At 30.2% G+C, this 14,778-nt stretch overlaps 1 protein-coding gene across 1 annotated transcript in view; it reads right to left on the bottom strand.

Annotated features, from left to right (window-relative positions):
- Positions 1-766: 766 nt before the first annotated feature.
- The window catches only part of LOC118186123 (uncharacterized), a 688,593-nt gene continuing 674,581 nt past the window's right edge, over positions 767-14,778 (bottom strand). The window contains exon 3 of the mRNA XM_085824162.1: positions 767-14,163. Within this exon, the coding sequence (XP_085680288.1) occupies positions 13,871-14,163 (293 nt within the window). The 3' untranslated portion in view covers positions 767-13,870. The remainder of the gene's footprint in view (positions 14,164-14,778) is intronic.

Genomic DNA, 14,778 nt, shown 5'->3' with positions numbered 1-14,778 from the left:
GTATTGATCAAATTTGTTTTACATGTTCTGATTTCCATTGGTTTTGGGTTATGAAACTGTGCATGCTATTGTAAAGTTTAAATAAGGACGAATTAATGTATAATAGTTAATAATGTTAAATAGAAACGAATTAAATTGTTTCGGTTTACAAGCATTTCGGTTGACGAGCGGTCTTCAGGAATGAATTAATTTCGTGGAACGAGGTTTTACTGATTTAAAACTACTTGTTGTGTGTTTCGGCAAAATATATAGTATTAACAATTTTTTTTCAAAACTTCATTAAAAACCTAGTTCTAAGCAAGGATTTAAATTGGAGCTTTTATCTCTTTTTCAGTTTTACACTAGTTTAACACTTTCAGCCTTCAGCTGTTTATAAATTAATGAATGAATGTGATTAAAAAAAATACATATTTTATTTTATTTTCAGCTTGAACATATATGTGTAAATTCTTCAAGATACAAGACGTTTATTGCTTTTTCTTTTATTCACTTCATGATTAATCTTTAGAGTCGAATACGAAGTAGGCTTTAACTAGTTGAGGGTACGTCTATATTTGGACGTTATTGGTTACGAGTTTATTTTTTAGAAAGTAATTTAACATACTTCATTGATTACCATCTTTAAATTGTCGCCTAAATTAGCCCAAAGTCACCAACTTCGTACTCTCAGCCGGAGATTAACCCAGTAAACGGATGCTATTTATGAATAGTATTTCCGTTTTGTTAACACTGTTAGTGAAACAGGTGTTATCTAAAGAAAGGAAGCTTATGCATATTATAATAATTTTTATTTACAAACATTCGTAACACATGTGCAAGAACACATTACAAAAACAGAAGAAATAAATAAAAGTGCTGTTTATATAAAATTCCTTTCTATCTAGAGTGCTCTCGTTTACACAAAACTTTAGTTTAAATTTATCATGTTGACTACTTCTTACTTTTCAACTAATTCTGCCCTAATTGAGCGTTTCATAGGTACGGCATAAGTATCTAAAACACAGGATGTATGTGTTTTTGTCCAGAAAGGTATGAAGATCTTCCCTGTAAGAATTCCTTTGAAATTCACAATAAATTATTTAAACTTGGCTAGGCTTTGATACACTTATACGACGGTTTCAACTTGGGACGCAAGCTCTTGAAAATATTTTAAGTTGAGATTAAATATTTACAGGCGAAAGGGAGGAAAAAACGTGTTCTAGAAGCACCTTAAAGAACTCAGTCTTTTTACGAATGAAACTTTTCGAATGTATGATTTAAGCTATTTAATACGTAGGATATTTTACTGGAAAAATAATAATAAAGTTTAAATTAAAGCTAAAATGACTGAAAATATCTTATTAATAATTCTTTATCCATGAAATATTGGCTAAAACAAGAGCTGTAAATCAAAATGTATTTGGTAATAAAAATAAAAAATAGTCTGTTCTGTTTTTTAAGTTTTATTGTTCATTTACATATGATATAAAAACTAAAAGAAAAAAATTTGCTTTATTATAAACTGAAGAAAAAAAAATTATAACCCATGTTCTTTGTTTTGCAAAACTCCAATGATAACACTAAATATCACACTAAACATGACGTTTCATTATAACTACTATTAAAAAACTGCCATTTCATATATATATATATATATATTAGCTGTCACAAAAATTATGGCACTTATAAACACTATTTCGAAGAGAATGTGATGATAATTTGCATCATATTATAATCAGAAAACACATAATTTTGGTAAATAATTTTTCTACTACTTATTTACAATATCTAATTCTGAATAAATATTTATAATATCAAAATTCTTTTATAAAATAATCTCAATTTTAAAATAAATTTTGCTATGTATTTTAAAATAAATTTTCTTTTAAAATTTGTATTATTCGCAACTGAGAAACAACAACAAAAAATTATACAATGAAAACTTCATAAGTTTTCGAAAACGTATCTCAGACACATTTGCATCTATCTGAACAATAAAACAAAGATTATAAATGCCCTATAGAAAAATAAATATTACCTAATAATATATTTCGAATGCTTAATGTTATTTGTGAATACTTATATTATGTTGCATGTATTTATTCATAAGAAACGAGAGTAGGTCAAAATTTGTTTATACATTCTTTCAAAACAGTGAATGCTCTCATCTTTATTACATATTAAAATTTTTATGATACACTAATAAAAAAGGTTTTTTTATTAACATTTTGATGAGGCCGTTACAGAAAGTTGATATATATTTTAAATAAAAACCCCTTGATCATATCAAAGATTGAGATTTAATTTTATCTAGCAATTAATACTTCTAGCTAGAAAAAAATAAGAATGGCATTAAAAAACATTTGGCAGCTATATACTATTAAAATTTAAAAAAAAATGGCAAATGTAAAGTTTAAGATGAAATAATCGTACTTTAGCTTAGACTATTAAGGATCGTTTGGAGAATTTCATAAAATGTAGAATTCTATCAATTTTTCAAGCTATCTGTGTTAGAATTAAAGTCGTTCCATACTTCCTGTGTACTTTTGTCGCTTCAGTGGGCAAACTATAATTGATAATAATAATATTTGTTATTAATAACATGACGTATTTATTCTTTGCTTCGTTAACACTATCTTTTTTAGAATAATTTACAAAAGGAATTTTCTTTTAGCTGATATGCCAATGCATTTTGTGTTAAGTTTGCATGCTTGATATTTCTTTAGGAGTGATAACACTGTTAGTTCAACAAAATATAACAGTCAAAATTGATTATCCAAATTTATATCATTACTCTGTGCAAGAGGATCTTACTCATGATATCAATAGTAAGTAAACATTAATCAAACAGCAGTTATGTTTTTCTTTATTTAGATATTACCTGTCCCACATGTCCAAATTATAGTTGTTTTACATTATTACACTAAAATTAGCTTAATATCGATGAAGTTAGTTTTTTGAGCGTTAGTATTACGATAGCAAATAAATTCATCTTTAACACTCTTAAAAGAGGAAATTATATGCTGCACCAATTTAAGGAGAGAGCAATACATAAACTATAAATGTGCTTTATTTTGAGAGAAAAAAAAAAAAAAAAAAATTCTGAAATGTTTCAGATTTTAAATTACGTCCAAAGGGGCGTTTTTTAACATTTTGTGTGTTACCTTTCTTTATTAAATATCATGTTCCTCGCACTTAAACCATAAGATCCAGTGCAACAGCAATATCGCAAAATAGTTTTAAAACGAGCATATCTTTAGAATTTCCGATACAGAGACTCACGCGCCGGAGATAAAAATGTTTTTTCTGCACAACGTTGCCATTGCTCGCTTTGAAATCCTTGAGTTTGTTAATCAAAAATTCGTCAAAGTTTTAAAAAATAGGAAATCGATCCTAAAACAAATTTCAAATTTCAAATTTGGTCTTCCACATGCTCATATTCGTTGGAGGATTACGTTATTCAAAATTCGATGACTCTATGTACCGTTGTTTTATCGCAATACGAGAAATATACATACATTTATGCAGATTTTTCATTATTTAATTTCTTCAAATATAATGCAGGACTCTAACATTTTGTGGCAACAGTTTGAAAAGTGAACCGACATTTATGAGTCCGACGCAAAATGCCAAAACGAAACTAATAGTCCTTCGGGATTCAAATCCCTTTGGACTAATAATGGTAAATAAACAGTTAACCAAATAATGGTTCGCTAACTGCTAGCAGTGTAAAACATGGAAACAAAATATTACTTATATCGTTTTAGGGGAAATTCTAGCAAAATTCTGAACTGTAGACTATAATTATGCTGTATTGCATGATGTCAAACTCATGATCATTAAGTTTCTTTCCACTGTATCCTACAGATAATACAGAGATCTCACATCAGAGGAACCTAAGTTACCGAAGTGGAATCTCTCACAGGATATCTTGTGAATTAAAGGGTGATAATACTTTATATCACCAACTGGAGTACTCCTTCATAATCAAAGTGTAGAGAATCATAATGGGTGATCTGCAAAATATTGGTCTTATGAAACTGCCTCGGAAGAATGTTTGCACCATGAAAAGCTTATGGACTTTGGAGGAATTTTTCTCATTCCGTTGCGTCTATCAACGCGAAGCAACTAGAACTTTTGATTCATCGAACCCGACTACACTATTCAGCGTCCAATTTGGATGTCTTAAATTGGAATTTAGTAATAGTTGAGTTGTGTGATTACGTATAAGCACTGGAAGAAAGTGTTTTGTTATCGAATCTGGTGGAGGGCAAGTGATGATGAACAATGTTTTAAAAAACGGCTTTTGTTTGGCCTACACTGAAATTTGCAAGGCTTTTTAATACTAGCTGTTACTTATAACTATTCTTAAGAACCAAAGAAAATTGCGTACTCCAGTTAGAAACAACTGATCCATTCTTTAGTTGGCATGCACCGAAATATCTTCAGTGCAATGATCCTGATAAACGTTCCACAATACAGGCCTAGAAAACTAATCATTGCGCAGATCTCCGGTATTATAGGTCTATCCCTCTATCGTCTCTGCTGTCTATTATTATATAGAAGTCTGTTATTATTCAGAATCATAATTAATGCTAAAATTTGGGTTTGTAGGATACTACAGAACCGTTCTGGAACTGACAGGCTCCTTGGTTATGTGTACAGATATCTAGATTTATTTAACACTTTTACATGACATGTAACCTCTCTGTATTTCTTACTTCTTAAAATGATGTAACATTTATTCATTTTGAAATAATCGGTATTTGAAATAACTTATATGTATATATACGTTTTTTTCAAAATAGTAACCTTTCTAATAAAGAGCTAAAATTTTGAAATTTCATGCAATATGTGTCACTTACTTAATTTTACGTAAGTGATATTCTATCTTACATGATAATTTTTGATCAAAATTATTCTGTGTGACAGAAATATAGCATATTAACTCAAGACTCACTTGATTCACTTTTGAAGTAAAATTTTGTCTTGATATGGCATAATTGATTCAGAGGTGTTCTGCTGTAGATGTCTGCCATTGTATATGACATCGGATATAATGCGTATTCATTATCATTTATAAGAGACTATAGTTGAGAAAGTTATTCCAAATGTGATACACATAGAATGCAAAGTTTTAGGCTGTGCCAGCGGATTTGCACATTTTCTGCTATGCAAGTGACGGAATTTAAAATATTATTTCGTTGATCCTATTTAATATAGCAAAGACTTTACAGTTAAAAGAGTAATTTCTTTATTTGCTTGAAATAAATTTCAAGTTATACTTAAGAGAGAAAAGATATAACATCACCACGAGGTTTAATCAGGTTTTAGGGAAACAAAATGATACAACTCAAAGCAATAATTCACGAATTGAAAAAAGAGCAAGCATGCATACAGTACGTAACTGTTTTTCTGTTAATATTCATAAGATATAAATTTATCAAATGATATATAATGACATGTTATTGAATTAAATGGGATGGTGGTGGTGGTGTATTTAATTATGGCAAAGCACACTAGGGCTATCTGCCTAAGGGGAGGGATGCCTTCGTGGAGGACTTTCTAAGGGAAACTGGCTCGTATACACGTTACACATGGGGAAAACCACGAAAACGCCCATGGAGCCAGCCCGTTCGCGGGATTCGAACCTCGGACCGAACTACCAGTGTTCAGCTACTTTACCGCTCGGGCGCTGGTGGGCCTGAATTAAATGGGATGAGTATGCCCGTTATGCTTATTGTCTGCGAACAAGTTAAATTTATTGTATTTTTTAATATTTAGTATAACGTTTTCAATAAATATGAAATGCGTGTTTATCTAAATTAATTTAATTTTGTTTTAAAACATGTTCTATACTATTTTATCATTTTGTGTTATTTAAATCCACGAAAAAGTTAAAAACACACAAAGAAATTAATAACGAGCTTAATTTTAAGCGACCTAAAGGAAAAACAGACGATTTTTGATAATCGATATTTCGGATATATGATATTTGATTTTGTTGGAATTCTATACTGTATGTGGTTTTAGACAGATAATGTTTCAAAGTATATCGAAAAATGTGCCTTTGTACGAGTCGTATTAAAATGAAGCGCATCGAAATTAGTGGTTATACGACTGAAACTTTATGGCAATATCAGTTGAGAAACAAATTAGACTACAGTTTTTTCTACATTTCATTTTAAGATCTGGCAAACATTTAACTACGTGAGAGATAAAATTTCTATTATGTGGTGAGTTTTCTTTTATCTGCTTAATAACTGTTATTTGTCAATATTATATTAATAAAGAGGTTGTATATCTGTTTAGTGTAATCATTATTTTAATAACATTCTGAATGACTGCTATAATTATTTATGAAATAAAGTTTGTTTTTAATGCAGTGTAATTTTTATTTTAAGCTAAGTTTCTACTAATAAATAATTTTTAATTCTAAAATTCTCTTAATATTAATTTATACAAACATTTCAGTATCATACGTTAGATAAATTAAATCTGCTTATGTTTCATATTTTTTGGAGATTGTTTCGAAACAAAAGACCTAGCGAAAAAAAGCAACTTAATTTCCTAAGAATGGTAATTTTCTTTCTGCGTATTTTCACTAATCTTCCTCATTCGAGTGCAGAGAAATTAATTTTAATATCTGAATAATCCGCTTGTTGTTTTCGGAAATCACATAACTTATTATTTGCTTTTATTCTATATTTCTTTTTTGAACAGCATTTGCTTTTAGCCGGCTTTAATACAAGTTAATTACAACCCAAACCGTAATTATTTATTCCCCAAACTGATTGACTATTTTACATATGGAATCATATTGTATGTTCTTTAGATTTCAATATAAATACTGCACAGCATTTATTTTTCGTGCTAATATTGCTATTATCTTTCTTTACTTTTTAAATTTTGCTGATTGGAATTTTCCTATTGCTCATTTATACGTTTTCTTCACAGCTGATTGCCGACCAGCGGTCAAGCAGTAAAATATCTGAACGCTGGTATTTCGATTCGGACTTCAGTTCCAGTGAAGTGGGATGACTGCATATACACTTTCTTTAGTCTTCGTGGTTTCCCCCATGTATAATGAAATACCAGCCAGTTTCTCTTAAAAACCCTTGAAGAAAGCATCGCTTCTTATAAGCAGATAACGCTCTAGTTACTTTGATTTAATCAATTAATCCTAACCTTCATAGCTGATTTTCACTTTTTTTTGAGTTTACAGAAACATATATTTTCAAACTTCAAAATATATATTAAAAGGCTTTTATTTTCTTTATTTGCAAAATGTACTTTTACTGTGAAGTTATCGATGCTGCCTTCCTTAGAGATGTCTTTTTAGTGCATTTGAAACCAAAAATAACTTCATTAAAGAAATTTTTGAAATACTTTTCCTAAGCTTCTTAACTTTAGTTTTGCTGGCTAAAAGGCTTTTTGCGAAAGATTTCGGGAAAAAACCGACTTTTAGCCATTTTTAAACCAGATTAGAAAGAAAAATATATTCCTGTTTTTCGTAGTGAACAGAAGATCTGTACTCTGTAAGCCACTAATGGATTTACTGTGTCCAGTGAAAAAAAGTCTGCAGGCTTAACAGAAAATGCATTTTGCATAATAAAATTTCATTATTTTTCCAAGATTATTGGAAATAAATCCTTTCTTTGTTCAGTTTTGCGATGTCTTGAGGAATTACTACAGTTTCGAGTAATATAAATACAGGTTTGCGTACTTAATCAAATGAAAGCACAAAAATGCAGATTTCATGATGTTATTTACCTGAAATGGCTGTTAAAACATTATTTAAATATTTTCTATGTATTCAAATTAATTTTCAAATCTAAAAAAAATACTAATTAATTTTCAAATCTACGAAAAGTAAATAAAACTAGAAAATTCACTTATCGTTTCTAAATTCCAACTTTCTTAAGTTCATGTTCGAGTACTGTAAAGGAACGAGATCCTTTATATATATATATATATTAATATACCTATATAATTATTTTGAATTTATTATATATATACATAATAAATTATGAAAAGAAAGTCTTTAATTAGTAATTCTGCTAGATTAATGTGATGAAATTTAATAAAAATTTAACGACAAAAGAGAAAAGAAAAATAATGTGAACATTTCTTCTTCCTTGTTCTAAGAAATATGAAAGTTATGCAATAAAAATTGAAATGTTTTGAACTCATGTAGCAAGAAATTACAATGTACAGTACTATAAAAGTAGCTTAGAATATTTATATTAGTATGAAGGTAAGTTATAAAAGATATCAGAGTTTTCAATTACTCATTTAAAATTTGTTTGGCAATAAATTTCTCTTGCTGACATGTAATGGCAACGTTATTAATGAAACAAAGCAAACTCTGAGTTTTGTTTATGATGATTACTTTCCTTTGTGTTCTTCTATGGTGAAATATCAGCAAAACGAATCCACATGGCTCCAGTGAAGATTATCCTCTCCAAGAAGGCAGAAACATGCAACGATATGAGATTAAAAACTAAGAAATATCTGAACTCTTATTTGAACTTTGCAGAAGAAAGTTTAATGGTGATGAAGAGGCGAAGATAACAATTATAGAACAGATTGCTGAAATATATTACATTAAGTTTTTAAGGACATAGAGCTGCTGATTAAAAAGTGCGCAAAGTATGTCATAGCACAGGGCAGGAAGAATTGAGTGGGAAACAAAAATTTCAGGACTTGTTATAGATGTATGGTCTTTCCTCACTAAATGTACAGTTCCATCCTAGTTTTTATGAACAGTGCGGCCGGAGACAGGCCTGAGGGTCCATCTTAGTTCCTTTGCTTCCAAGCCACACTAGGAGGCTTTCGATTCGCCTGTGCTTTAACTGGCCCAAGCCGCACAAAACGTTTACAAGTACAAACGTCCATGCTATCTTTGGGATTCGAAACCTCGTCCAGTGATATAGCAGTTAACTTTGCTAATGACTCGAATGCAGGATTATTGAAAATTAAAGATATCATCTTTTCTCTGTTTCTTACAGATGAGGCCGGAAAATTTCGTATCTTTCCTCGTACATTTTAAGTGCGTCGTTTTCTGTGAAAAAATTAATAAAGAATATTGAAACATCTCTGAATCAAATGCATATCTACTTGAAAATTTATGTGAAAAAGTGTCAGTAGCCATGTATAAGGAATAAATAAATTCAAACAAAATATAAAAGCGCTTATGAAAGCTAAAGTGACAGTACGGATATCTTTCCTTGCACGAGGTAATGTTTCTGAGAGTTATACGAGGAAAATATTTCGAGAACTGTACAGTTACTTTCCGCGTTTAAAGCTAATTGAGTAACACAGAGATTACGCTACTTGAATGTTTAAAAGTGAAATTTGTTGCCTTTTTTATTTCCTTGTACGAAGTAAAGGAACTATTGTAATGCGAAAAATTTCGGGTATCATATTTCAAAGAAAATATCCATTTTGATCGCTCTCGAATCCCTCTGAACTCTGTTTTTGCGTGATATTTCTATGTACGGACAGAATAGAGGTCTCCTATTTCCAAAACGGATTAAAAATGTGACTTAAAATGCATTCAGGGAAGATTTGTTTCGTGGCGTCTCTACGTACGTATGTATGTATCTTGCATAACTCAAAAAGCAGCTCAAAAAGGAGTATTCTAAGAAATTTTGTATGTGGGGATGCTGTAATATGTAGTTGTGCACCTCTCGTTTTGGTTGCAATCGGCCACACCAAAAGTATAGTAATCTATATACCCACTGTGTTACTCAGCTCGGTAAGTTCAGTTTTTTATTCTTATATATAGGTAATCTGTGCATTTTTTGCTTAAAATGAGATTGACTTATGTTGTTATGTTCCAGTTAACATTTTTATGCCTTTAATTAATCTGCATGTAATAGTTTCAGAATTATCAACAATTTAAAAGTTGTTTAAGTGCAGCGAAGCCTAACGGAAGAGCCATTTATTTGCATTTGAAACTTAACAGAATAGTGCACTAAGTCGGTTTCTGCACCTTCTTCTCATCACGTGTCTTTCTCCCGAGTGGGACCAAAAGTAAACTTTCCGTTTTGTGCACTGAAAAATCTGCGTTCTTCGATAAATCTGACGAGCCGAATTGCTTACTTTTGGGCAGAAACTCTAATTTTTAACTGTATTTGATTTTTATGTTTTCTATATTTTTCAATTTTAATGGTGTTTTGAGTTGTTATGCATTTTTGCTGCGAATTGAGAACTGAATTAAATGAATAAGAAATATATCTCTAATGAAGTTTGAGGAAATAAATTTAAATTAAATGCAGCAAAAAATTGTATGTCATTTTGTGTCCATGACATCAGGCAAAAAATCATGGTGTGTCCACATCAGGCTCTTGTTTCTTGTCTGAACGCAGGCTTTTAAACATTTAGATTCACAAAGAAAATCGATAAAATGATATTTATTTGATATTCGAATTATGAATGAGAATTTGTTTTAAATGTCTCATCATGTAAGCATCACATTTTCGAACTCAGGGGAAATCTTCAATTTGTTTTTGAATGTGAATGTAATCAAAGACCAAAAATTTTCTTCGTAAACTGAGGTTTAGAATTCTGTATCATATCACGTAACAATGCGTAGTCTACAGCTATAATGGCAACATTGAAAGAAATTAAAAATGTTGTTCATTAGAGCTATAAGAAAGAACAATTAGTGCATTCTTTTATCTAAAATGCTTCGTAAATTAAAGAGAGCATTTCTAAATTTCAACAAAAATAACTAAAATGTTGTGTTATTTAAACGAATAAAGATGCTAATAATCTTTTTTCTGCCAAAACTTCCATAAACCTTGTTAAGAAATTGATTGATTGATTAGGAATAAAGCAGAATTCCATCAGCTCATTTTAAACTCTAAATTTGTCTTCCTCATTTTTATCGTTTTGCAAATTTGTTGAGCGTTTTTAAGTTTTCGAAAAATAAATGGCCATTAATTTGAAACAGTAGCTAATGAGGATAAATCCGGTAATTAGTTAAACAGAGCCAAATACAGTAAAAATTTGTATTAATTTAATTCTGAAAATTTTTACAAGAAAACATATATTTAAATATGAATTGAAATTCAAGAGACCTGAATTCTTGTTAAATTTTAAATAATATATAAGATCATTTATCCTTAACAGATTGGTCTTTCAGCGTGTAAAATAAATGTGACTATTTTAATGCCAGAGTTAATATTTTAGAAAAGTTGGCTTTTACCAAATGGAGAATAATGAACCAACTATAGTCTTTACCAACTATAAAAAAAAGGATACTCCAACCTTTTTATGCTTCAAAACATTAAAAATCTCCGAAATTCTCGCGGCTTCTATAAATATACACGTAAAAGAGATATAAAGATAGGAAGGTCTTTGTAAAGAATAGTAACTTAATAATATGTTATATGTATTGCTGATAATCTTATAAAAATCCGAGAAACTAATTATATAATGAATGCCCATTTTTTTGTAATTTTATGCTTTAAAAATCCATTAAAAAGAATGTATTGTAATATAGAATGTATCTATTTGCAAAAATGTGTATTGTCCTGCCAGTATCTGAGCTTGGTTTAGAATCTGTTCTACTTTGCAGATACATATAACATGGCAAGCACAATTTAAATGAAATGAAAATCGGAGTCTCGTGGATTTTAAATGTTCCATATAACATACTTCTACTTAAACGTGCTTTATTCGTAAGCCAAGTCAATATGTAGAAACATTTATACAGTCTTTACCCGTTTTACGAAAGTATAACTTTCCTGTGAAATCTATTGTAAACTAAAAAAGAAAGCTTTCGTTTTATATTAAAAAACATTTTAAATTTTCCGATTCTTCCAAAGTATCTGCAAGCTCATGACAACCTATAATAACTTAGTAGAAAAAGAAGTAATATTATTAATACATAAATTATGTAATGAAAGGGGATTTATATTTAGAATTTATAGGGTAATTTTATCTTTGGAAACTAGGAAACCAGGCACCATACTTGAAGATAGAGGAGTAGTGGCAATGACGATGGAAGTTAAGGCTGAGTTATCAGGGATTAGGTAGTGGAAGATACAAAGACTAAATTTTAGAGACAAACTGCAGATATCATTGTTTATAGCAGTTTATTTCCGTTTAGTCATATTTTACGATATTCATGAATGCTTGCCATAGAATGGAATTCTGAAGTGTATCGTGTGATTTGGTTGGCATGAATGTTTTGATCGCAGTTAAGTTGTATGCTTAGTAATTTAGACTGAAATATTTTTTTACATGAGAACAGATTTTCGCAGGCAATCAAAGTATCAAAGTATCAGTATTAATGGCCACAAACCTGCACGGTGTTTTAGAATTAAAGTTATGGATCTTGGCAATTATTGCGCGCAAAAAGGAATGTTTCGCTTTTTCGTATTTTACATAAAAATGAAACTTTTCGTCGGATTTCTTTCGTTAATAGAAGAAAACGTTAATGGTAGATCTTCCATAAAATAGAAATGGCGTAAAGTGAACATTTGTAAGGCAGGGAATATCTGTCCCACCGTTAAGAAGTACGTGGTATCCTCACTAGGCAATTTAATGAAGATTAGCTGTGGCACACAGAGTACAAGCTCCAACGCTATTTATTAATTAAGCGCCAATTCTATTTACTAAATTTAATTAAATTCACAATTTTAAGTTCTAATAATAATAAATAAATATATTTATCGCAACGCTACCTTTTGAAAATAATACCATGTCTTAAAATAGTGTTTGTTGTAAGTAAAAGCGAAGAGCTCAAGCTTATGTATTCTTAAATTAATACGTCATTGTAAAAGTAAACGTCGTACTTTTATGTAATTCTTTCATTAGTTTTGGAGATTTTGCGGAATTTTCAACCTAAGAAAAAATTTAAAAATAAAAATCATGATCTAGATCTAAATTAAGTAACTGCTACTATCATCCCTAAAACAAATTTTCTTAAAATAAGGAGTACAAAAGTAATTGCGAGTATTTCTATCATGTATATTAAAATATCACAAAATGTGTTTACCTTTGAGTATTAATATGCATTTATGTTCATTTTAAAAATTTTCAAAGCCTTCGAGGATTAATAAGTTGCATTCTAATTTTTATATCAGCTATGGAAGAGTGAAAAGCACCGGTAAAGATAATCATTATTTGAAAGATTTTGATATTTTTCGCCTCTTAAAACTTTAAAAATACAAAAACAATCTAAAAACTGTACATTTTAACAATTAACACATTACAGTATGCAGGTATTTCAGTTCAATCAAACTGTATGCTCCAATTTTAGTAATTTGTACAAGAGCTTTCAAAGGTTTGGACATTCTAGTTATAAGTGTAAGTTCTTAATAAATCATAGATGCGAACAAAAATGAAATAAAATATCACTACCTATACATGAAATATGTTTCATCCACCATCATTAATAACGACATGAAAAAAAGGAACCTTATTTTATATTTTCCTCAATATCGAAGAATCCATAACACAAATGCTGTGTGACTAGGAAGTAATTCTTAATGAACGTGTCCACGCCGATAAGGCATATAAAGTCGCTAATTAACAGAAATATCTTGGCTGATTCTTTTATGAATGGTACTCAACAGATAACAACTAGTTAATCTTACCACATTTCGGCTTGCTCTGTTGATACCACTTTCTACATACCTGTTACTTCGCTAGCATCGCTCTTCTTGTTCGTTTAGAGATTGAGACGAACAGTATTAGAATAAAATAAGATTTACCAGTTAAGAAATATCGTAAAATTGTCTTGAAAACACCACTGTCTGTTTCTTTGTTGCTATTGTTATTGTATATACAATGAAGAAATCACAGCACCGAACTACTAAACTCATAGATGCAGACTATAATGCTGCTGCCTCTGCCGGCAGCAGAAACAACACCATCAAAGCAAAAGCCTCCTTAGTTCGTCTCTACCCTTACCGCTGTACACTCGATGCTCCTCCAGTTCGTCTTCAGAATCCGATTCCCTCTCATCTTCTTGCACTTTTTTCACTCTCAGTTCGTAATCAGACCAGTGATCGAGTGTCTCCTTGTGCAGCTCAAGAGCCATTAGTCCCGGGAAGATGGAATCACAGATGGAACATCCATAGTGGCGCTTTCTCTGTTGATGCTGCTCCAGACGACGAACAGTATTGAAAGATCTCTCGCAGACGTTGCATGTCAGCTCTTCATCTTCTGTTTGAAAAAAAAAGAAGAGAAATTATTATAAGTCTCCCAAAAAGCAATGCATGAAAAAAATTGCGAATGTTTCTTTGTATGGCTACGTGTACTAAACGTGAATAGAAACGATAATTCTGCAGCAGTTATATTCGATGAATACGATTTAAACAGAGATGCAGGGAAAATGTTGTGCATAAGGTTTAATTAGTAACATTTATAAATTTAAATGCATAGATTATTATAAACTTTAATTCTTTTTTTATCAGGAAAGACTAAAGAATTAAAGTTAATTAAGAAATTTTATTTTTCATTAAAATCTTTTCTTGCATTTTTTAATTTCATGATAGTATATTCATAAGTTAGCCAGAGACAACAACCCTTTATCTTAGACAGCAGCAAGAGAAGTGAATAAAGTTAATTGCTAAATTGAAAAAAAAAAATAAATGAATGAAAACATTAAGTACTTAACTGAAGAATGTGAGTCAAGTATTAATCATCTTAGGAAAATAACCTCTCTTACCTATGTACGAACAACACAGAAATATTTCAGTTAAATATCAATACTTAATACTTGACGGAGTAAAACCTGTCTTGTCAAATAAAAGTTTAGTTAAAAATTAAGTAGATTTA

The sequence above is a fragment of the Stegodyphus dumicola genome, chromosome 9 (genome assembly GCF_044657685.1).
Source record: "Stegodyphus dumicola isolate Sdum_Otavi_A_Nest chromosome 9, ASM4465768v1".
NCBI lineage: Eukaryota > Metazoa > Arthropoda > Arachnida > Araneae > Eresidae > Stegodyphus > Stegodyphus dumicola.
Note: the sequence above shows the minus strand (reverse complement) of the source record. Positions and strands in the feature narration are given on the sequence as shown.